Source organism: Sinohyriopsis cumingii, chromosome 10, assembly GCF_028554795.1.
Source record: "Sinohyriopsis cumingii isolate HCF-2022 chromosome 10, ASM2855479v2, whole genome shotgun sequence".
Lineage (NCBI taxonomy): Eukaryota > Metazoa > Mollusca > Bivalvia > Unionida > Unionidae > Sinohyriopsis > Sinohyriopsis cumingii.
In genome coordinates this window covers 13,114,650-13,139,677 of record NC_142970.1, presented here as the reverse complement: position 1 = coordinate 13,139,677, position 25,028 = coordinate 13,114,650, and the positions used below count along the sequence as shown (strand labels likewise).

General features: G+C 34.8%; 1 protein-coding gene across 3 annotated transcripts in view; it reads right to left on the bottom strand.

Annotated features, from left to right (window-relative positions):
• Positions 1–25,016, bottom strand: part of LOC149789618 (DNA topoisomerase 2-alpha-like) — a 78,363-nt gene extending 53,347 nt beyond the window's left edge. The window contains exons 1-13 of one of the 3 annotated variants that reach the window (XM_089971643.1): positions 24,709–25,016; positions 21,829–22,101; positions 15,977–16,070; positions 14,634–14,697; positions 12,259–12,404; positions 9,702–9,799; positions 7,759–7,971; positions 6,934–7,107; positions 4,577–4,678; positions 3,836–3,973; positions 2,460–2,756; positions 1,649–1,885; positions 649–754 (exon numbers count right to left, since the gene is read on the bottom strand). In XM_089971643.1, coding sequence (XP_089827769.1) covers positions 649–754; positions 1,649–1,885; positions 2,460–2,756; positions 3,836–3,973; positions 4,577–4,678; positions 6,934–7,107; positions 7,759–7,971; positions 9,702–9,799; positions 12,259–12,404; positions 14,634–14,697; positions 15,977–16,070; positions 21,829–22,101; positions 24,709–24,744 — 1,978 coding nt within the window. In that variant the 5' untranslated portion in view covers positions 24,745–25,016. Of the gene's footprint in view, positions 1–648; positions 755–1,648; positions 1,886–2,459; positions 2,757–3,835; positions 3,974–4,576; positions 4,679–6,933; positions 7,108–7,758; positions 7,972–9,701; positions 9,800–12,258; positions 12,405–14,633; positions 14,698–15,976; positions 16,071–21,828; positions 22,102–24,461; positions 24,579–24,708 lie in introns of those variants that run through there. The other 2 variants (XM_089971645.1, XM_089971644.1) reach the window with 2 other exon arrangements.
• Positions 25,017–25,028: the final 12 nt, after the last annotated feature.

Here is a 25,028-nt window from a genome sequence, read left to right as displayed (position 1 = left end):
GAATTTTAACATAGCTTTAACAATTTTCCAGTCATATCGCTACGATGTCTGCAGTGACAGTTTATAGTGATGTCTAGCACTGGGGCATTATGCCGCAGACATGAAGCATGATGTCCCACCCAGTCACATTATCCTGACATGAGGCTGACCAGTCCTAACACTAACCTCATAATGCTGAGCGCCAAGCGAGGAAGCTGTTAGTACCATTTTTGTAAGTCTCCCAAATCCAGAAAGCATATTGGAACTATTCTACATTGTCCAGTCCAGAGAGCATATTGGGCCCATTCTACATTGTCCAGTCCACTGAGTATATATGGACTATTCTACAATGCCAAGTCCAGAGAGCATAATGGGCCCATTCTACATTGTCTAGTCCACAGAGTATATATGGACTATTCTACAATGCCAATCCATAGAGCATATTGTTTCTGTTCTACATTTCGAAGTCCACAGTGTTCCTATTCTACACTGCCAAGTCCAATTGTTCCTATTCTACATTGCCAATTCCTTAAAGCAGATTGTTCCTACTCTACATTTCCAAGTCCATATTGTTCCTACTCTACATTTCCAAGTCCATAGGTGGTATCTTCTACAGTGAAACAACATTCTAAATGACATGTACATTTATAACTTGTTTTGAATGAACACCTTTGTAGTACTTGACTTTCCATGTATGCCAAGTTTCTGTGGCTTTCTTCCATTCCTCAAATTCAGGTATACTGTAGAATGCCTTCTCCTCCTTGCCCTTTGTAACCTATGAAGATGGAAAATAAGCTGGTGTACAATGGTCTCTCATTATAATCTCTTCATAACACTGCTACTTGACCTGCTTCACCTAATTTACTTCCAGGTCAATAAGCCACACCCCCACCCATGTTTCATATTTCAATGTTTTAAAATTAGGGTAGGTATGTCTTTTTATTTAAACACACAAAGAAAGAAAGAAATATATATATATATATATATATATATATATATATATATACACACACACACATATACACATGTACATATACACAAACACATTTTTTTGTTGGCCTATGAAGAAACAATGTGGTTACATTATTAAATACCTGGGTTCTGTATGTATCTATGCACTATATAACAGTCTTATTATAACATCTCTCAGCATAATCAGGTAAATTATGGCCACGATGAAAGCATTGGCATAGAGGGGCTCTATATTTTCAGATTTCATATTATGCTTTAGCAGCACCAATTTACAACATTTTCAGAGCACAATAATTCTCACTATTTGTATCAAAAAGCTGGTTGTACAGAAATGCCTGATTCATGAATGGACAAATTTAAGATGCATATCTCTACATTAGTGTTATTATTAGTTTCCCATTTTACAACTAGGACTTGGAAGTTTGATCTGAAAGTTGAATTTAAATTAATTTCCATTTTGAAGAAAAAAAAACGTGGTGGTGAAAACAGAATCAAAGATTGACATTTTCCTAAACTGCATCCTTTGCAACTTATGTTATATTTATAAAAACATTACTACTCAATATGTGTAATTTTATAAACTTATCTGTAGCATGTAATTTACTCATTTGCTATGATTTCACATATTTTATGAATTTACAAGATTATTTGTACACACTGAATATTCTTGCTATATTCCTTTACATTCAAGCAGTACCTTGACAATAGGTGTGATGAATTCTTCCAGGAAATTATACTTCAAGAGATTTGGCCAGAAATGATGAATGAAGTTCACAAGGAGTCCCTTGATGTGTGATCCGTCCTGATCCTGGTCAGTCATAATCATAATTTTGCCGTAGCGCAATGCCTTAAGCTTATCCGCATCCTCATACTTTTCTTTGAACTGCAATCCCACGATCTTAATGATATTGTTTATTTCAGCATTGTCCATGATCTGCAAAAACAAATTAAGAAAATGTCCCAAGTAATACTTGTGGTCAAATTGAACATAGTTGGTAAGTCTGGATTTCATATGTAAAACAAAAATGGACAAAGAAATTTTAATTGCTTTATTTTGAGTGTGTGATTAGGATTTTTAATGTAGCTTTAACAATATTTTAGTCATGTCGCTACAATGTCTGGAGTGTGGCAGTTTATATATAGTGAGGTCTAGCACTGGGGCATCATGCCGCAGACATGTAACATTACATCCCAAAGTCACATTATCCTGACAACACGCCGACCAGTCCTTACACTAACCTCTTAATGCTAAATCTTTGGAATGACTCAGCCAGGGTTTGAACATGCGACTTCCCACATACAAGGCAGATGCTCTAACCACTATGCCATCAGAGCGGTCTGCTTTCTTCATTTTTTTTTTTTGGGTTGGGGGGAGAGGAGGATAAATTTACCTGAAGCGTAATCCATTCACAGGCAAGAGGAAGACAGAATTCAACATATAAACTGTAATAAGTAAAACATTTATGTCTGTCACAAGCACAGAAATAGTGACAATGCCCAATACCTACCTGTTTATGTGTTGCTTCTCGTACATTCAGGACTTTGCCCTTCAGAGGAAAGACACCAAATTTATCTCGTCCAACAACGCTTAGTCCTGCCACAGCCAGTGTTTTGGCTGAATCTCCCTCAGTCAAAATGAGTGTACAGTCAATAGAGCTCCTGGTACCTGCATCGTTGGCATCATCCAGCTTGGGTATGCCTTTCAGTTTCGAGTGTTTTGCACCAGCAAATTTTCTATTCAGCTGAGACTGAGCCTTGAATTTCATCCAACTTAGGATACTCTCCACTATCCCACATTTGTTTACCTGGAAATTGAAGAAAAAAAACACTGTACATTTATACTTTACATTCACACAAACTCTGAACAATTACAGATAATAATGAAATGGTATTACTTTCAAGCTGTGAAAAAATAACATTCATACTGAATATGAATATTGAACATCTATACCAACCATGACCATTACAGACTATGCTAAAATGACAAGAATTATATTTTGTGGCAAGATAACATTCATACTGAAAATGAATGTTGTATATTCAAATTCACTCAGAACATTATCAGACTATGCTGAAATGACACCAATGATATTTATTTTCTGGCAAGATAACATTTGTACTGAATATGAATATTGTACATTTTACCAACTCTGACTTCTGAAATGACAGCAATTACATTCTGTGGCAAGATAACATCCATATTGAAAATAAATATTGTACATTTTACCAACTCTGACAACGATGAAATGACATCAATTATATTATGTGGCAAAATAACATCCACACTGACAATGAATACTGTACATTTATACTAACTATGGACAATGATGAAATGACATAAATTTATATGTTGTGCCAAAGTAACATTCATAATGCAAATGATAAATATACATGCAATAAGAACCATTACAGACAGTGGAGAGAAAGACAATAAATGAAGATCTTAAAATTATTTTAATGCCTGAAAAGTGTTTTCAGACAACTTTTTAATTACAAGATTTTAAAATACGGGTTAAACAGCCCACAGCATAGGAACCATTGAGCAAAAGACCAAAAAGGCAATAAATAAAATTGCAGACAGTAAGTAATTTGTAAATGTATGTACCTTAAGGTGATGACCATAATATCTGCCAAGTACCGTCAAAATTTATATTAGAAAACCCTGCAGGACTAGTTGGTTGCATTCACAAAACTGTGTCATATGCTGCTGCAAGACAGTATGAACAATAACGTTTATAAAGTTTCATGACAATCTATTAAGAACCAATGTTATGAGGACTACAATAAAATAGACAAAATCGGTGGATGATCAATCATAAATGGAAGGTGAATCAGTCAAGGATATGGTAAAGTAAAATTGGCATAAAAAGAATAGAGGGCTAACCTGCTGAATGAATTTCTCTCCTAACATGCACTTGGAACCGAAAGATTTTGCCTGAAGTGTCATATTTTCCTTTGTCTGTGAGTCAAAAGTCGGGTTTTCAATCAAACAGTTCACAAACACCCACAGATGGTTTTTGACCTGCAAAAGAAATCAGATGTTATAAAGGAAACGCAATCAAACAATAGTAAAATATAAATTTGAGAATTTATCCAATGAAGCGCCAGGGTCTATGCTGGACTCAAATCTGCGTTTCATGTGTACTGAAGAAAAATGACAAGTCACCAGGAGACTATTTTGCCTGAATTGTTTCCTAGTGTGTACCCTGAGCAAGTAAATTTCCAAAAACAAATGGATGCAAAAACTGCTTTGGCAATATGAATTTATGCTGTCTAAATTCCCTATTTATCTTAGTTCTTCTCTAAAGATTTTATATAAAATATGATCAATACATAAATATTAACAGAAATATAGTGAAACCACATAATGAAGCAAATCTTGCTAAACGTATTGCATTTTGAGAAGCATCTTCCATACACTTAACATTTATTGACAGTTAAACAGCCCAATATTTTATGTCCAAGCATAAAGGTATGTTTTTGTCATTTAAAAGTTAGAAAGGAAAATAAAAAATGAATTTGTTATAGAGATATGTTATAGAAAATTCTTGATAATGACATTTCTTGACTGGTTTTGTAGATTCAGACAATTTTCAAAGCAAATTAATTTTATGAAGGATTTTACCTGAAATGGCTTGATACTGATACCGCCTTTGTTCTTTTTCTTCACCACATCTATTAGCTTTTGTACAACCTGATCAGCTATATAGTCCACATGGCGACCTCCCTATAATGTAAGGATAACCGACATTTAAAGAAAGAGTCACAGATGTAACATTGCACCAGTAACAGTAGCAATAACTTTCTACACAGTAGTAGTTTTAATAAATGTTTTAACATTTAAAGTGTACTAAGGTCACAATTATCTGGTTTGGAAATGAATGTATAAAACTATGTATGCAGCATTTGATGGCACCTCTACCCAACAACAGGTACATGTTGCTAAGAAAATGAAATATTCAAACAAATGTAAACATGAAGAATGGTATAAAAACACATGGAATTCCAAATAAATGTTGCCACAACATAATATAAAGGTTAAAGATGTTAAAAGTCTATAAAAGTATATAAAACATACAAAATCTTTTAAACATATATTCAAAATCTGTCAAACAAACCACATTTTCTCAAAATGTCCACAATCTGTTGACTTCCCCACCCAATAATTAGCAAAATGTTCTTTCAAACTGCAATTTTGTTTCTTATAAAAAAAATTATCATTTTTAAAAGTTAGCTAAATTTTGAAGTAGGTGCTGTAGGTTCATGAAAAAACTGGCAAGATGTTAAAGTTAATAAAGATCTGAAATTTTATATAGCATATTGTATAATTTCTACAGATGACAAAGGGGATCTGTCAGCTTGACCAACTCAAATATGGAGCTGGCATGCAGAGTAATTTGACTTGTCAGATAACCACTGGAAGTTCTGCTATGCACTTGTCCAAGAGGTAAAATGAAATGCATAGATTTACCATACACAATAATTAAGACTCAGCATAAATGCTTAAACCAATAAGTGATCAAGTTTGTGATTGCAATCATAGAAATTCCTTCCATCAAACATTACTGTGTCATACCAGTAATACTATTCTTACATTAAAATGGTTCCTTGATAATACTCACCTGTTCGGATTACATGTACTAACCTGCCAACCCCAATGACACTCATACAGGGAGAGTTTGACAAATTGTACAGGGAAATTCAGTTACTTCAGGGAGAATTATTATACCCACCACTGGCAACACAGAAACTTCAGTTGCATGTTTTGCAAAGTGTTACATATAAATCACTTACACAGGTCAAGCAAGGAAACTCCAGGCTAAAAGAAGCTTGGAAAGAAGTTTAATAATATTTTTATCTGAATCTCTCTTAGACTTTGTAGAATAGATCACCAATAACGATTCCACCTTGCAACAACTTTTTAATGCATATTTAACTTCTGCTCACTTCCAGTCTTATTAGCTGGGAAGTTGTAAAAAAATAATAATCTTTAAATGAAACAAATTTGACCCCTAACTTTCGTCTTCATGAAACAAATTTTGTTCCGGAAGAAAAAAAAGCGTATGGTTAGATGTTGGGAGTATCCTGCAAAATAAACAACGCAAGAGTGGATAGGTCTGAAATGCAGCCCTACCATGCTGCAGATGACAAGGTTGTTGAGGCACAATTCAACAACATTGGCTTCCCCTTGAACAGAGGAAATTTTACACTAAATCACATCAATTTGTCCATTACCAGACCTTCCACACCTGATGAGACCATATCAGTAAGGCAGTTGATATTTTTCACAAGTCTGACCAGTTTTCAGTAAAGTGTATCAAAATATCATAAGCTGCTATTGTAAAGCTGGAAGTCGACAACCATATCTCCTGCCACGAGATATACTCAAATTGGCACGTGATGTCCAATAAATGTAATTCTGTCACTGTTTTTATTCACAAGAATCTGAATATTCCATTTTATTCTTCTGTGCTAATTATTAACACTTTTTAAGAGGCCTACATAATTTCCCTTTCATCTCCAACATTAAATATGCATGACTTGCTGGATGCCATTTTAAAAACTTTCTATAATCAACAGTTTGATCAAGCAGATGCTTTGCATGAAAAAATAGTTTAAAACGTCTGAGGCATTGACGTAAAGTTAGTCTGGTTTCCTGACTAATTCCATTAATTCTAAAATGAAATCTGGATCCAGATCAAACATGGATGAACTAATTATCCAGATTTGTTTATAACAACAATAATCTTCTGCAGTTTTTGCTTTTATTCTGTAAGTCCATATTTTAAGGATCATTTTTCTTGAGACTTACAGCAAAATTGTAAGAGGTCTGCATTACTAGTGAAATACAAATGTAGACCCTTAGAGGGATGTCAGTTCATGGAGGGTTTAGAAGGTGTGCACACATTATAACCAGATAAGTATTACGGACAAAACATTTTGCTCCAAAATTACAAGATCTTATGAATAAATGCAACAAACCTTGGTGGTGGCAATGCTATTGACAAAACTGGCCTGTTGGAACCCCTTGTCACTCATGGCAACAGCTACTTCCCATCTATCATTGACGTTTTCATAAACAATTTTCAAGGGCTGTCCTGCCTCATCAGTGTGATTCTTTGTGTACAACTCCACATAATCTTTAAAACCCTTTATCTGCAATGGAAAAGTGTGAAAAATAATTTACCATAAGGCAGAGCCTCAAGGTGTTTACCAGAAATTTAAGAGATCGTGAATATGCACAATACTGATATACTGGCACTAGCTATGAAGCTTAGTCAAGGTTGGTTCTGTGATCTATATCAGCAAAACTGCTTATCTTTTTAACTAGTTGTGAGAGCTTCTTGGTGATGAAGATTTACTTTTATAGAATTCTCCATTTCCTTTAATCTGATTCTTCAAATGGAATTAAATAAATTGTTACAATAATACAAGTTTTATCAAATAAAATTCAATATTTTATTATATCAATTAATACTGCAATATTTGTATTGTCATATTCCTTACACAATAAACAGATTTCCATAAATTAAGAAACTGCGCAAGGCGAAGAACTCAAATTACTGTGCAAAAACCATTCTTTTTACTTTCAGTCTAAGGAACCTTGAACTTTGAGCCCACATCAACAATGTTCCTCCTTAACATAAGTTCAAGCTTTCAACAATGTTTACAACTGCAGATGGCAGTTAACTGAAGTTACTGTGCATAAACCAAATTGGTTACAGATGGACCGACAATATCATAACACGGACACTCCACAGTACAGCAGGGATATAAAAACATCAGGCTATTAAAATGGTAACTTACAGGTATTCTTTTTCCATTCAGGATAACTTTCACTCCCTTCGTTGACGCAGCAATATCATATGCCCTCCTGACAAACAAGTCTACAATGTCTTTGTCTAGTTTCTCCATTTTGAATTTCTCTAGGTCAGGGTGGAAAGTAACACATGTGAAATCTTCATCTTTGGCTTCTGTGATAGTTGGCTCCTTGGTTTTACCCATGTTGTCCACCCATGTCTAAATAAGGAGAATTTATATCTGATTTTTTATATATATATATATATATATATATATATATATATATATATATATATATATATATATATATATATATATATATATGAGTGGCCCCCTGATTTTATGGCCACCCCTTCTGCACAGGGAAGGTGGCCGTATTAGACGGATGGCCTTTCCAGAGGGGGACTTTATTTGTGAGATGTGTATATAGTAAGAAAGCTACATATAACTTAAAGCAGCTAATATCTTCATTTCAAGAGTAGAGTTAATTATTAAAATGTTCTTGTCTTGAAAACAGTTATTTCTAGGTAACATAAATTATAAATTAATAATTCTTATTCTTGGGTGTGAAATGTGAGTGGAGTATTGTTGGCATGCACATAACTAAACCATTCAAAACTGTTATTTTAATCATGGTATAAAATAATTAGCTTTGTTTTTATTCCATTTTCACACAGCTACAGAATATTCCCCTTATCTGTTATAATCTTGTTTATCAGAGTCTTCCCAACATAAAAATTTTTGGCAAGTGAACTCTCCCCCCATTGCCATCAAATCAAATAACTTTTTCTTCTAAATTATTAGTTCTTCATTTACGCAATGACATGTTAAATGTTAAAATTTTTTAACAATTTATTCCTATGTTACTAATTGTACAGTACTGCACTTTAATTATGCAGATTAAACTTTTAAAGAGTGAACGAAATGCCTTGTTTACAAAAGAATACATGTACTATCACAAGATTTTTCAGTCTGTGGAACTCTGTTATGTTAAAAGTTAATTCTGTGTGCTAATCTACAGAATCTATATTTAGCCTGTGCTGACCAGGTTGTGATCTTGACAATTATGTCTTGCGTAATCATCAGTAAAAAAAAAAAAATAATGCTTGTATGAAGCCCAAAGCTGTCAAAACATTGCTGACTCCATTTCATGTAAATGTCAGCATTAGTGATATAATAGTAACCGTAGTGGTACAAGTATTTCAGCCAACACTTCTTCCAGTAATGAAAACGTGACATCAGGAAAAATAATCAGATTACCTTCCTAACCGAAAATAAATATTGGTTCTGTACACATATTAAGAACACAATGTGGCTGTTTGTAAGGGGTAAATTTTACATGTGTGCAGTAATATGTTGGCCACTGGTCAAAATAGAGGTGTGGTCTTTCTTGAGGGGTACTTTGAATCAGAAACTTGTCATGTCGATAAAAGAACTTTATGGTCAGATCATGTTCTGTACATGTCTCCTACAGACAGGTTTCATTTTAATTTGAATTTGTCAGATTGAAATTTTTTGGTGATATTAAAATATACTATGCGTACAAGATAAATCTTTTATTTTTCTGTGCATCAGTATTCAGCTTAGTGGTTGCCAAAACAACGACAATTAGCCACAGATGCTACAAGTAATTATTCAATTTTAATATAAAAGCTTTTTTTTATCACTCCATTTTCCTTCTATATTCTTAAATGAAAAACTAAACGCCTAGGAAATAAGACTAAATGGATCTTCACTTGTACTGAATGTTATGTGAAAAATATACATAGCTAAATCAAATATTAGAAATCACCTTTTGTTTGGAAATTCAACCGTGTGCAAAATACGAAACTGCAGTGGAACTTCAGTTCGAGATATATTTTCTTGGCTTTTCCAGCAAATTTTATTTGAATACATATTTACTTACAACATGCCTGCATAAAGGCTTTTTTTCATTCTGATAACCATACCTGCTTGAAAGCTTTCTTGTATTCTGAGAAAGAGGTCTCTACAACAAATTTTTTGCTGAAGATATTGCACAACTTGGCACCATATCCATTCCTTCCACCTGGAACCAGACACAAGATTCAATTCATTGGAAATTACGAAAAGACACAGAGAAATCAGACTTATCAAAGGACAGGTTAGTCAATCACATTTAGGTTTTGCAATGAGCTAAGTTTGTTATCATGCTCAACACCATACTTAAAGTTTTATCCATAGCTGTTGTCATGCAATTACCAATTTCATTTTACATCTGCAGACCACATAGATCCATTGTGCATTATACCCACCCACCCCCACGAACATGACAAAACAAGAGACCCAACTGGGTTTAATATGCCTCAGATAGCCACACCTAATAGGAGATAATAATAATAATAATAATAATGATGAGGACTTTGTATAGCGCTTAATCTTTAGAAGCTCTAAGTGCTTTACAACATTAGACAACACCTATAAGATAAAAAAACATAATGAAATGATTACAAAAACAAACACCATGAAATCAGAAAATATAAAAAACATGCGGAGAATATTTAAGGTAGGAAACATTATTAGGTCTTTAAGTTTGTTCTTGCAGTCAAAATGAGTGAGTTTTGAGAGCACTCTTGAATGGGATCACTGTCTTTGTGTCTAAGTTCAGTGAGCAATTCACTCCACGTTGCTGGGCCCTGGTATGCAAAAGAACGCTGTCCCTATGACTTTGTTTTCATAGTGGGAATAATGAGTATATGACTGTCAGAAGAGGAGCATAAGTATCTTGCTGGTGTGTACACATGGGTGAGGTCAGATAGGTACATTGGACTAGAGTCCAACAGTGAAACATAGCACAGAGAACACAATTTTGTTTTTGATTCTGGATTGAATGGATAGCCAGTGTAGGATACAGAGCAGTGGGGAGGTGTGCTCTGATCCGAGCAGCTGTGTTTTTAACTTTTTGAAGTTTCTGGAGTAGATATTGAGATGAACCAGACAGAACAGAGTTACAATAGTCGTCTTGAAAGTACGTATGATCATACAAGTGTTTTAGTGGCATCAACTGAAAGATATTTGCGAATTGAGCTGATGCGTCTCAGCTCAAGATATGCAGCCTTGCATATGTTCATGACATGTTGGTGCAATGTGAGAGTACTGTCCAGAGTAACACATAGGTTTCGTACTGATTGTGTTGCTGATATTTATTGTGTGAGGTAAAGGATGTGAATGAGAAGAGATAAGTATCATTTGTAGGTTTATCACCCAGCTGTTATGGAAGTTAGATCACTGTTATGATAGTCACCCCAGACACATCTTGGGTAACTCATGTCCTAAGAAACACACACATACCAAGTCTGATCAATGCCATCTTTTCCATTTTGAAAATAAGTTTTCCCATATTTGCTGTGAGAGCCATGACAGACATAATTTCAACAGAGTGTGTACCCCCCAAAATGCCTGCCAAGTTTGATTAAAACTGGCTCAACCACTTAAGAGATGAAATAAAAAATATCACATTGTCGCTAAGTGAGGCATAGGCTAGTAGGTTAAAATAAATCATTGCCCCCCTGGTAATGTCTGTGCCTAACAAACAACAATAGTACTTTATTCTTGTGTTCAATTCTTAGATGCAAAGAAATGACAAGGGTGTGAAAAATACAAATACATAAACAACAACTCTATGTTCTTGAACTAACCAGTGCCCAATTGATGTAGTGGCCATCTAGTTTTCATGACCATTCAGAGAAAACTGGACCGGTGTCTCTGGCTCATCAAGATGAGGGATGGGAGACCTCTGAGGTATCAAACAAATTATCCAACTGTCATAGCAGATTATTACATTTTATCTAAATATTGCATATGGAATATTTCTTGTCCACCTCTCAAAAGTTACTACACTACAATCTATTTTATTTACATATATCTGTATCACCACTATACTCTTTTCCTTTGATACTTGTTCCAGGACTCACTGTGTCAATCGAATTTAGTTTAACAACCGTTTATATCAAGTACCCAGATGTGTCAAAAGTCTTTACCTCAAAATGCACATTACAACAAGCAGTGCAAAGTCCTCCCTGGCGCTACCAGTTAACGATTTTTATATGTGGAACTTTAAACTAATTTATGGGAGTCACATATCACTCCAAGGCTGTGCAGAAGAAATAATTTTTTAAGCACTGTTAAATAGTTTTAAAAAACTGAGCACTTTAGGCACATGTAATTGGACTCGGGAATTGCAATTTGTTTTAATTCACAAGCCCTGGGCCAGTCTGACTTTTTTTTAAAGAGAACTGCAAATTATTAAAAATTGTGTGTGATTCATATTCCCTGATGGAATCTCTGCTATATCCTGTGGACTAAGACCTTAAATGAACGTGCATGAATTAAGTTTCATCATATCAGTAGAGAAGTAATAAAAACCTTGTGACACTCACAGACAGATAGATGACAGGCCATCACACAAGCTCTACTGATTTCTGATGTGTAAAGTGAAACAAATTTGTCACTGAGTATGTAAAATCATGGTAAAACGGATATACCAACCTGTAACTTTTTTCTCTGTATCGTCATAGTTACTTGATGTCAATAAATACCCAAAGATCATGGTGGGAACAAACATTTTATGTTCCTTGTGCTCCACTACAGGGATGCCTCTGCCATTGTTCCAGATTCTGATCTTGTTGTTTTCACTGAAATAAAAATGCATTTTCAAAGAACTGATTGACATATTTTAAACAAGTTCATATTTAAACTGCAGAGCATTAAACTGAATATCTGAAAAATCAGACATGATTGTAATATTCCACAAAAAAAAGCAGAAAATTTGAAGGGGGTTGGGGATCCTCCACCAATGAGGTCTCAAGGGGCAGAACCCCTTATCTGGGGCCCAGCCAAAAATGCATTTTACAATCATAAAAAACTGCTCCTGGTGCATCTTATGATAATACTATATAACAAAATAATCATTTGAAAAACTAACAAACTAACCATTTTTTTTAAAAAGTTAACATGGATAATTTCACAATATTTATTGTCACATGAATTTGTTCTCCAATATTACTGGTGCTTAAGTTATTTCATGTGCATGTCAGTGTTCACATTATAATTAAGTCACAATAATTTCTCAATATATGGAACGAATATGTTATAGTGGTCGTTGCGAAATGGGACCGAACAGACCATTTTTTAAAAACCGGATTTGAGTCCACTTTAAAACAGAGAAAAATCATGTCTGGATAAATACAAAACAAATTTACATGTGAAAAGTGATTTATGCAGATCTTGAGAGATTGATGATGCACTATTTTTTGATCACGTGCAACTAACTGCTTTTGTCAACAGGGACTTGTGATGAAAAACAAGTAAATAGCAACTCACTGCTGTCACATTATCAACACAACTTTTGCAGATTTATGGACAGATTAATGTCTCATTTCTGAAACTGAAGTTTCAATGCAACGTGATACTCATAATTACAGAAATGCCTGGCTCATCAAGGAACACTTTTTTTCGTTTAGCATACTTTTTTTTAAACCTGGCTACAAAGTTTAAAAAAAAAATAAAATAAAACAAAAACCTAAATCTGGTATGTAGACCAACAAAGAGATAAACACACTGATGACAATATGCTTTAAGTTTCCAACAAAAACTAAATTGCTAGGCTCACAAAAGCCTTTAACAGCCAATCTTTCAACAACAACAAAACAAATATCCCTATAAAATGTTGCCAAATTCTTCCCTTAAACTGAATTGATGTAATCAGAATTTGCTGCATTCTCCAATCTTTAAGTAGATGGTTTAACAGCCAGCATCAATATTAGCCGATGATCTGGAGAAAAATATCCCAAATCAAAGCAGTTTTGCTCATTACATTTAAGACTGATTGACAGAAAGTTGCATTTTCTCTTAAGTCTTGTAAAGAATCGAGTGAATCTCCATAGGGGTCACACTTTAATGTAAGTGAAATCTCTATTTTTATCGAGCAGGTCACACTGGTGAAGCTAATTCTCTCTGACTACATGGGGCAAAGCGATAGGAAAATGGAAAGATTTTATAATGGTAAACAAATCTTTGTCAACTTGTGTCCTTAAGTGATATTGCAAATTAAATAGTATTTAAATACAAAACATATTTCATTATCTGTTTTAAATGGTAACATAAAAATATGCTAATGGTTCCAGGAAGTAGGTAACTAATTGTCTGAGGCAAAAAAGTGCATCTCACTTCACTTGCATGCAAAATATTGGGAAAATCATTCATTTCTTTATAGCTACAAACCCTGACACTTACTAAGAGACACATTTTTGGTTTTAAAAGACTTAAGGTTTAATACATGTCCTACGTTTGTATGGTTAGCAGTAAAATCAACACAGCACATATTTTTGAGCAACTAAGGCTGATGAAATGAACACAAAAACTGATTTTAATATATGTTTCTACCCTTATATTTTATGCCTATAAATCTAACTTTTTCAAACTGAAAAGTCACAAAAGATTTACTATTTGAGGCTGAATATCAATGGGTTCAATTTGGGAGTGGTGGTAACATGCATACATGCATGGGTGAAAGTTAAAGAAATTGATAATACAGAAAACCTAAGGCCAGGAGTTAAGGGGGCTGTATCAGCCTGCTCCAACTCCCTGTTTGAACAGGCCAATGTACAGCTGGGAGTCCATGCCACCCAGTACTACAGAGTTTTGTCAATCAATGTCAAAGCAATCCTCATTAAGTATATACACCTCATGTCATGTGACCCTTCAAACAATAGTGATTGAGAAAATGACCTAAACACAAATTCTAACCTCAGGAAGGTCGATTGACAGACTTTACCAGAAAGACAAAATTTCTTGCAAATCTGGACAATAACCTTTTTTTAATTATTTGCAATCTAGGTAATAAAATTCACAACCAGACTTACGGGTCTATATCAATCTTCAGGCAATTCATCTTCGGATCTCTCTGCTTGTTGTCAGCAGCATTCACTAGAGAAAAAAAGCAATGAAATAAACTGTTAAATATCTGCACAAAAATAATGTTCTCTGTCTATATCAGGCACAAAAGAAACACATGTCATAAAGGTCACCTTTATGCAACAATCACCTGTCTTAAACAGCCAGCTCTAAAAGGTTTCACAAGTCATGTAGCCCTTATATAGCAAACAACTGTCTTGAATGGACACCATTTTGTTTCCAAGAGGTGGATGCTCAAGAAATGTTAGACATACATCAACATTGGTCATGGGATCAACGTAGGATTTAACTTGATGGCGCCTTTGCAATAAAGACTTTCAACAACAACAAAAAAACTCAAACATTTTATACTGGCTATAGCTTTCTATTATTGACTCATGAACACATGAACAATGGATAACAAATATTACACAAAATTATACTGACATTAATTATTCCTTTAACTGCAAAACAGTTAATAATTTATTGAGTAAGACAGAATCAATATTATTCTAAAATCGGAATTAAATCATGTTATGCTAACAGTTTTAAGATGACTACATTATCATGTTAAGAAATTATCACAATTTGTTTTGAATAATTTTAGGTATTTTCCTTTTGTTGTGGGCAATAATTGTGCTGTCAAGTGAGTTTTGTTAACCATTCATGTTGGATTTCTCCCCAACACGATTTTTATAGCAGATAGGGGTCTATGCAGTTTGCAGTTGGACCCAAATTATATGAAGCATCTTTAGACAGTAAAGTAATATTGTATCACTTGATCTATACAAGGGAGATCATCTTCATCTGACTTGCATCTCAGCAAACAATTACTTATGCCCCTTATCTGCAAGAACAAGCCAAAAGAAGTGGTTAACAGCATCTCTATGTTGGGAGAGCTGGATTTATGTGGTAATGGATGTTGACAGAGTTTATTAATACCAAGTGATGTATCTAAAGAAGAAATCAGTACTCAGACAATATAATTATCCAAGATAAACAGCCACAACAGTGCCATCATTGTTTGTAATGAAAGTATATTCAAAACCCTTCTTTGAAATGGATACCCCCATCTTGAAATAAATGTTCAATCAGAAGAAATTGAATTCTGAGACATTTATCTCAGCTGGTTCATTTGTAACACCTCAACCAACTGTTGCCATTTGCACAGTCAAAGAAGAACATTGCCAAAATGCTCTAAGTATTCCACTTGCTTTGTTGGATCAAATGGTGAGATGTTTCTGACAACTCTGACTAAAGTTAAAAGTGCTAGAAAACTTACGTATGTATGTAAGTATGTATTTATGCATACCTAAAATTTCATCAAAGATTTTGTACAATCCTGGAACAAAAGTGATATCCCGTTGCACCATGCAATTGTTTTCTTCATCCAGGACCCACATGGGCTGTAAGTGAAAGGAAACGTGTTAATTTAATCAAATTACAAATCTATAACAACTGATAAACTGATAAATTCTTCAAATGATCTAACCGTATGATGTTAGTACAATATTCTTTGAGATTTTTTCCGAAACAATATTAGGAAAATGTCTTAAGATGTATGGAAAGGATTCAAGGAATTTGTTTCACTCTTATATCATTGTCAATAATTTGCAGAACTTTCCATGAAATGTTGCCCTAAACTATATAAGACAGAAATGAGGACCAGATGTCTTGCTAGAATTTTAAAACTAGGAGTCCAGGACTCCCACTTTCAAAACAAATAGTAGTCCTACCAGCAAAAGTCGCAGTCCCCCTCCCAGATGATGTGAACTTTGCGCAGATTAGAACTGCTGGTTGCCAATGAGTTTAATTTCCACATTCTTTATAACACTGACATATAGCTCTTGTTTGTCCATCTGAGTGTGACTGAATTTTGTCAGTTTTGTCTATCCAAGGAAAGGTCTTATTCCAAAACTAAGCCGTAGTTGTTGCTTTTATGCAGTATGTCTGTAGTTTAAACATAATTTTCATAAGACTTAAACGGCAAAATCATTAAAGTTGGCAGGTCTACAGGTATAATACGCTTCAAGCAACATAAGCAATCTCATTACAATCTTTCCTGTTTGCCACTTAACCGCAAAATACTTATCCAGATTTGCAAATGGTACTTTGTCTAAGTCTCAATATCAAGGTCACATGCACTACTTGTTCAGTTACACCTCGAAATGAACACAATAATGAAAGGTAAAGTTGTACTCTTATAAATGTCCACATGTACATCTCTGGGCCTTTCTACCTCTGATATCAATCATTGTAAATATCAGCACATTTTCTCAGCTAAACAGCCGGTCAAAGTCTTCAAACTCGCCACTCAGCTATTGCACAACGTTCTTTTGATGTACTCTTATAATGACAACATGCACATCAGAGGGTTTATCAGCCGCTGAACTCTGCAACCCACATAAAAAATTTACGTCCAAACGTGTAATTAAGCGTTTCTGTGAGCTCTGATGACTATACAAAAGTCAGACTCGCAGTCTTCCTTATGGCGATTTAATATTAAAACATTTTCTATGGACAATCCTGTCCTCACACAGATGCAACATGCATCCATTTATCAGCACAAGATAGGTTATACTTGGCATCCAGTGTAACTGGTGGAGGAAAGCACCAGGAAGAACCATCAACCCATGAGAAATACTGGAAAGCTTTCTCACATACCCACATTAGCCGAGCCTTAGACTCGAACCTAAACAAACAGGCGTGATGGAAGTGATCAATATTTGTAAGTGTTTTAGACAACTCTACAATGGGGTCTTCTCAATGCGTAAAATTGCACAGTGACTGAGACTATTTACGCAATTGTGCATTTGACCTCATTGCTCTATCAGAGTTTAGAATGTTCACATAGTGATCAAGAACAATCATTTCAAACTAGCTTAACATCTATGAATGCCATAATAATAATAATGAGGACTTTGTATAGCACCTAATCTTTAGAAGCTCTAAGCGCTTTACAACATTAGACAACACCTATAAGATAAAAAACATAATGAAATGATTGCAAAAAACAAACACCATGAAATTAGAAAAACATTTTAAAAAACCATGCTGAGAATATAAAAGGTAGAAAATATTATCCAGTCTTTTAAGTTTGTTCTTGCAGTCGAAATAAGTGAGTTTTGAGAGCCCTCTTGAATGTGATCACTGTGTCTTTGTGTCTAAGTTCAGTGGGCAATTCATTCCACAGTGCTGGGCCCTGGTATGCAAAAGAACGCTGTCCGTATGATATTGTTTTCATAGTGGAAATAATAAGTATACGATTATCAGAAGAGGAGCGTAAGTATCTTGCTGGTGTGTACACATGGGTGAGGTCGGATAGCTATGTTGGACTAGAGTCTGACAGTGAAACTTGGCACAGAGAACAAATTTTGTGTTTGATTCTGGATCGAATGGATAGCCAGTGTAGGGTACAGAGCAGCAGGGAGGTGTGCTCTGATCGTGGTACTCTAAGTATGATCCGAGCAGCTGTGTTTTGAACTTTTTGAAGTTTCTGGAGTAGATATTGAGATGAACCAGACAGAATTGAGTTACAATAGTCCAGTCTTGAAGATACTAATAAACACACAAGTGTTTTAGTAGCATCCACTGAAAGATATTTGCAAATGGAGCTGATGTGTCTCAGCTCAAGATATGCAGCCTTGCATATGTTCATGACATGTTGGTGCAATGTGAGAGTACTGTCCAGAGTAACACCTAGGTTTTGTACTGATTGTGTGAATTTAATGGTGTTTCTGATATTTATTGTTTGAGGTAAAGGATTTGAATGAGAAAGTCTTTGTGTTTTGATCAGAATGGTCTCAGTTTTATCATCATTCATCTGCAGATTGTTACATGTCATCCATGATTTCACATCAGAAATGCATCTCTCTACACCTTGGATGGTAGCATCAGCTTCAATTGGGTGGCTAGATTTGTATATTTGGGTGTCATCAGCGTATAACTGGTGACAAACTGGATGATGATCTATGACACTTGAGAGCGAATGAGTGTACAGAATGAAGAGAACAGGTTCAAGAACAGACCCCTGTGGAACACCACAACATAGATCAACTGGGCTGGAGTGTATTCCATTTGCAGATACAATTTGTATCCTGTTGACCAAGTAGGACTTGAACCACAGTAAGGCTGTATCATGAATGCCAAATACATGCTGGAGACGGTGAAGTAATATATCATGGTCTATTGTGTCAAATGCTGCAGACAAATCAAGGAGGGTGAGGACTGTAATCTTTGCGCTATCCAACGCAGAGAGAAAGTCCTTAACTACTTTTAGAAGAGTAGTTTCAGTACTGTGGCAAGGGCGATATGCAGATGGTACATTGCTAAAAAGACTGTTTGAATTTAGATGAGATACAAGCTGGGATAGAACAACCTTTCCTAAGATTTTTTATATGAATGAGAGATTAGAAACTGGGTGGTAGTTCTTTAAATCGTTATGGTCTAGTGTTGGTTTCTTCAGCAAAGGCTTTACAATGGCAGTTTTGAAAAATGATGGGAATCCTCCGGATGAGAGAGAAGTATTAATAACATCAGTTCAGTTAGTGAAGGCAATACTGGATCTAAGCACTCAAGCAGCAGTGATGCTGGAATTGGATCAAGTTCACGTGACTTTGGTGCACTCTTCGTCAGGATTGAACGTACAAAATCCATAGAGACAGGTTCAAATGCTGCTAATTGTTGCCGCTCAAATTCTGTATCCCAACTGTATGGTGACAACGAGTCAATTGAAATTGTGGTGTCAAGCTTATCTTTAATGGTTTGTACTTTGTCACGGAAGAAATTTGCAAACATGTCCGGAAGGTCGACTGGAGAGAAGGTAGTTGGAAGTGTTTATTCCTTTACATTAGCTTGTTAGTAATCTTGCAGAGCTCTTTGCAGTTGGAACTTTCCATGATCTTAGTAATGTAGTGGACTGATTTTGCTGCATGGACTATATGATTGGGCAACTTTAAACATGGATGCTTATGACATGAGATACATGTTTACAAATTTGGAACATCATATTTAAAATGTTAAAAAATTTGTACACATAAAAAAATTCTTGATGCATTTGTTTAAAATAAGCAAATAAACTCTGATTTAGAACCCAGTTGTCCAGTACCATGTACTTCTATACCTCATTATGAATTTTCATGATGGCATCAATAAATTTTATGGTAAACCAAAATGGACTAGCAGCCATAAACCCAACCACAACAGAGCTCTCTGTAAGTGCATCCTGCGCAGCATGGACCACCCCACACCTATGGATTCTAAGAATGGACCCTGCAGATACCCACGAGCCTCAATTTTCCATATTTTAACCTTTATCACTGATTAGTGCTGAAATTAATTTGAACGTGTCCCTTTTTATAGCAGATTAATGCATTCATATTATAAACCAGAATTAGTTATAAAATAAAATTTTGTTCTTTAGTTGTAAAGTTACCTTTTTAAATAAAAGCAGTAATAAAAACTGTTCTTGCATTGTTCTTGGTATCAAAATTTGAAAAACAAAAGAAAGCTAAAAAAAAAGTCCATGGTGTGAGATAAACTTAACTGAATGTAAATCTGTTTATTACTTAAAATGTGTCGTGAACAACAAGTTGTAGTTTTAAATAGAAATCGCTTGTGTTCTCTGTTAGGACCCTGAGGGTTTATTATAAAAACTCTTCGACAACAGAAGCCAGTCTTCTCACCAGTTTTAAATACTGGTGGGAGCAATGGCGTTTGTTGTGGAAGATGTTAGTGACTTCTGAGGATGCTATCATTTGTTATACAACAAATATGGTTAAGCAGAATATGAAAGTAATATCTGTACAAAACTTTTCATATAATTTCAGTATTTTAATAATCTGACATGAAAATGTGCAAAAATGTTAATTTGAAATGAATACGATAAACAACCCAATTCTCTGTAGTTTTGCAAGCTTTACGCTATTCATGCTGAACAGGTAATTTTGTCCAAATATTAGGGTATAGCTTGGACCCTGACTTGCTATTAAATGGACTTAAAAAGAAATGCTAAGCTTTCGTATAATAAGACAACTTCTGCTAAGATAAATATAAAATTGCAGTTCAGATCTAGTAAAAACATTAGTCCTACCTGTAAGACCCGACGCTGATATTTATGTTGTTGGCGTCAGGGTCTTACAGCCTAACTAAAGGCGCTGTGTAGTGTGTTTTGATGTCGACTAACATCGTTACGAAAGTAATATTTTCAGGAACATTTCACACAACTGACAACTAAAATAATGACGCTTTTCTACAAAGTAAAGTTATAATGATTTAGTCAGACTTTACTTATTATGATGCCTTTTCTCTAATAAATTCAAATTCTCACAAAAGAAATGGACCCGTTTTCAAGTTTCTTCGGCCTACTTTTCAGTTTGCTGGAAAGCGATGAAAGCCGAAATTGGATAAAGTTGAAACATTATTTTTTAACAAAATGAATACAAATATATTATGCCTATTGGAACTGTAAGCAACGGTTCGTTTCATTCAAGAAACATATTCCAAACATCCACCTACTTGAACTTACTTCGGCATACTTCGACTACCGTCGCATTGCAACAAATTCAAATGCATGTCAACGGAACGTGAAAATGCATCAATTTGCTAGTGTCATATTTTCATTCCACCAGGATAAAGACAGCACAGTAAGTATATTAATTACACATAAATTAGTGGAAAAATGTTGATATAGGCTGCCAAATGTGTGAGATGTTCCTGAAACTTTGATTACTCATTCCGATGTCATTTACATCGGAACACACTATACAAGGCCGTTATTTGGATAGTAAGACATAGCACCTCAACAAAATCAAAAGGTGCTATGTCTTACATGTAGGACTAGTAAAAACATATATGAATAGAATGGAGGAAAAGTTCTAGCAAGATAAATTTACCAACTTTTGATTGTGTTATTTCAAAATAAAAATTATGTGACTGTCAATGGAAACTATGACAGCTAGGAACAGAAATAAAAAGCTTCTATTCAAATAATATAGCAAAAATTTATTTATCTACATCAAATGTAACAATTTTGTGAAGCAATTTCCCAAATGGACAGACATTAAAAGATTCCTGATATCACAGGCCAAAAGAAAGTTCTGCACATTTCAGTTTTACTAATATCTGCTGAAAATCATCTGTGTGTAATCCAGCAAGTTTGTTTACCTGTGTTAACACTTCTACGGATCCAATGTAAGTGTCGGGTCGAAGCAAGATATGTTCCAGCTGTGTTTTTTTCTGATAAATTCTTTCTATGGAGAGGCGTTTTGATTGTCCTTTGCTCTCTCCATCACCACTTGCAGGGACGTGATATTCATCCATATTTTCTAGATCATCTCTTTGTGCAGCTTTGGCAGGCTTGTTTTTTGAGGTGGGTTTTGCTGGTACATCACCACCACCAGTAGCTGCAGCCTTGGCATTCATGTTGTCAAAGAGAGTCTGAAAATAGAACAAGTATGCTGACTTCATCATAAAAATAATAAATTAAACAGCCTACACATAATGACAGAGGATTAGCTAAGGTGCTTTTACAGCAATGCCCAACAAATTATTTAGCACCTTATATACTGACTGGTCATATAACCCACCTGTTATGAAAACACATACTGTGAATGCATTATTCAACGTGCTTTCTCATTACCATTCATTAAAAAAGTATTTTAAATTTGATCAGGTAGTCAAGAAACAAAAACTGCTACTATCTAATGTCTTTTTTGCACTTGCATCATAAAATTTTCTAAAATGTAAGAGAATCTATTTTTTGTTTTCTGTATTAGTTAGAAATCTGCCCTTTTTTAAAAACTTTACATTGGTATTAGCACACACTCCCCTTTGTACCACCCGGATGGTTTTAAATACAAAAAGCATCAATGATATTAAAAATGTAAATATAAAGTTAAGTCATTTCATTCACTGATTTATAATTTTTAACCTGATTATTGCCAAGGGGTCCCTAAAATTGTTAAATTAATGACATTCCAATGCAAATGGAAGCTCCCAAAGTAAATATGCTAACAGAGTGCTCGCTGTCCATTTCTGGTTGCTAGAATCAGTTATTTCAGTAAAATCTGTCATTTGTGTCCAAATTTGCAATGACTGGTTTTAATATTCCTAAAACAAATTGAGCAAAGAAATAGGAAGAATTTGAATAATTATTTGACTTTGAACTACATCACATCTATTGCTTGAAAACAGACTGGCCCAAGCAAATGTGGCAATCACCAATATGTTGACAGAGTTTGGGACCCCATGGATGCAATCAGGTTAGAAATTCTAAATTGATTCAGTGAATATGTGTGATTGGGATTTTTAATTGAACTTTTAAAAATTTTTCCATCATATCGCTATGATGTCTGCAGTGTGGCAGTTTACAGCAATGTCTAGCACTGGGGCATCGTGTCACAGACATCTAGCATGATATCCCACCCAGTCACATTATCCTGACAGAAGGACGACCAGTCCTAACACTAACCTCCTAATGCTGAGTGTCAAGCGAGGCAGCTGTTAGTACCATTTTTTAAAGTCATTGGCATGACTCTGCCTAGGATCGAAACCACGATTCAGTGAATAAAATGGTAAAGTTTTGTATATTTTTTTTTTCATCCTTGTTGCCTTCTTTTTAAAACTGTTGGGAGTACACACAAATGGGATGATGTGAGAATGCTATAGAATTTCATACCTAGTTCACCTGAATTAGGAATTGTATGCGCCAACTAGAAAAATGCGAATGTGGTCAAAATCACATTTATGTAAGTGGCCATGTAATAAACTGGTTTTCGACCCACTAAGAATGTACTATTTTTATAATTTTAACCAATTTTAATACCAAGCTTGCATTACATATAATACCAATATGGTCAAAAACTACATTATTCATGTGACTGACATTGTAAATGATTTATAAAATGCTTCTTTCAATGCCGTCTTCCAATAATGAGTATGTAAATTCTGACTCAATTTTGAAAAAGTTCTGTCAATCAAATATTTTTTGATCATCTGAAGGAAGATCAAGTAATTACAATTTTCAAGATGTTATTGATAAAAGGAATTATTGACCTGTCAGCATCTTACTTAAAGTGTCTGAGAAATCAAGTGAGATTGAGCACCATTTTGCGAGAACCTTTTTAACAAACATTTAGGTGCTTTTTGTACCATTTTTGTAAGTCTTTGGTATGACTCGGCTGGGGATCAAACCCACGACCTAATGCATCTGAGGCAGATGCTCTCACTACTAACCCACAGGGGCGGTCCTGGAATGTTAAAGACTGTAAAAGTAACATCAGCACATAACACATCCTCTCCCAGCCATGATAGCAGCAAACGTTTGTTAGCACTTTTATCTGAACTTGTCTTATGCAAAAATCAAGTGCCCTACTGTTAGCTCTTTTCTTTGTAAGGCATGATGTGGTGCTGCTGCGTGCATTTTCAATTTATATTATGACAATTTTTTTAACAAAATTTATCCTTGATACTAAATTCACTTTTGCTCAACCATTTTTAAAATTCATCGTTTGCTCCTGTCTGAAATCATTTGTTGCATGTTTTGTATTATATTTTAGATGTCTCGCTAATCATGCCTGTTGTAATACGTTATTTGTTTTATGTAAGGTCGACGAAGAAGTCGTCCTGAATTGTTTTAATCCATGCCGACGTTAATAAATCTTGTTCATGTGACACCTGATTTGGTGGGATACTGAATTTTAAATCCTGGACAAAATGTACACTTAGTGATCACAATGCCAGTGACACACAATGTGTACCTTTCCAGGTTGTAGATGTGTCACATTATTTAATCTTACCTTCAATGGACCACTTGCCATTGTTACAAAACTATTTTGTTTCTAGTTCGATTTATTGCGAACTTGTATGATCAGCTACAGCAAAAATACAAACTACGCGCTCAATTTCCAGCCAATCCAAATCCACCAACCAAAAGGCTAGAAAATGTCACGTGATCGGACCCAAAGGTCATGACCTTTAGGTCGTAAACATAACATTATCAGCAAAATTGTAATACTACTTTATGCACCATTAATCTGCACTTACTTGCCACTTGTATCCGTCAACTGCCTTTTGTGCCATAATTTTCAACAGACTGTGGATATAGACGTAGCGATCTTAAAGTTTTTCAAAGCGAAAATTATCCCACGATGAAAGACAGAATGACGCTTTCTCAACAGCTATCGCAAGAAACCTCTAATCTACAAGTCCTATGCTTCCTTGAGTACAGAGGTCCTGTGTTAAATTGATAAATAAAGGATTTGTAACATTCCATGCGATGAATGAATGATCAACAGATGAAGTTTACATGGTTATTTTCCAATGGGAGAACAGTGAAGAAATTAAATGTGCGCCATTGTTGCGAT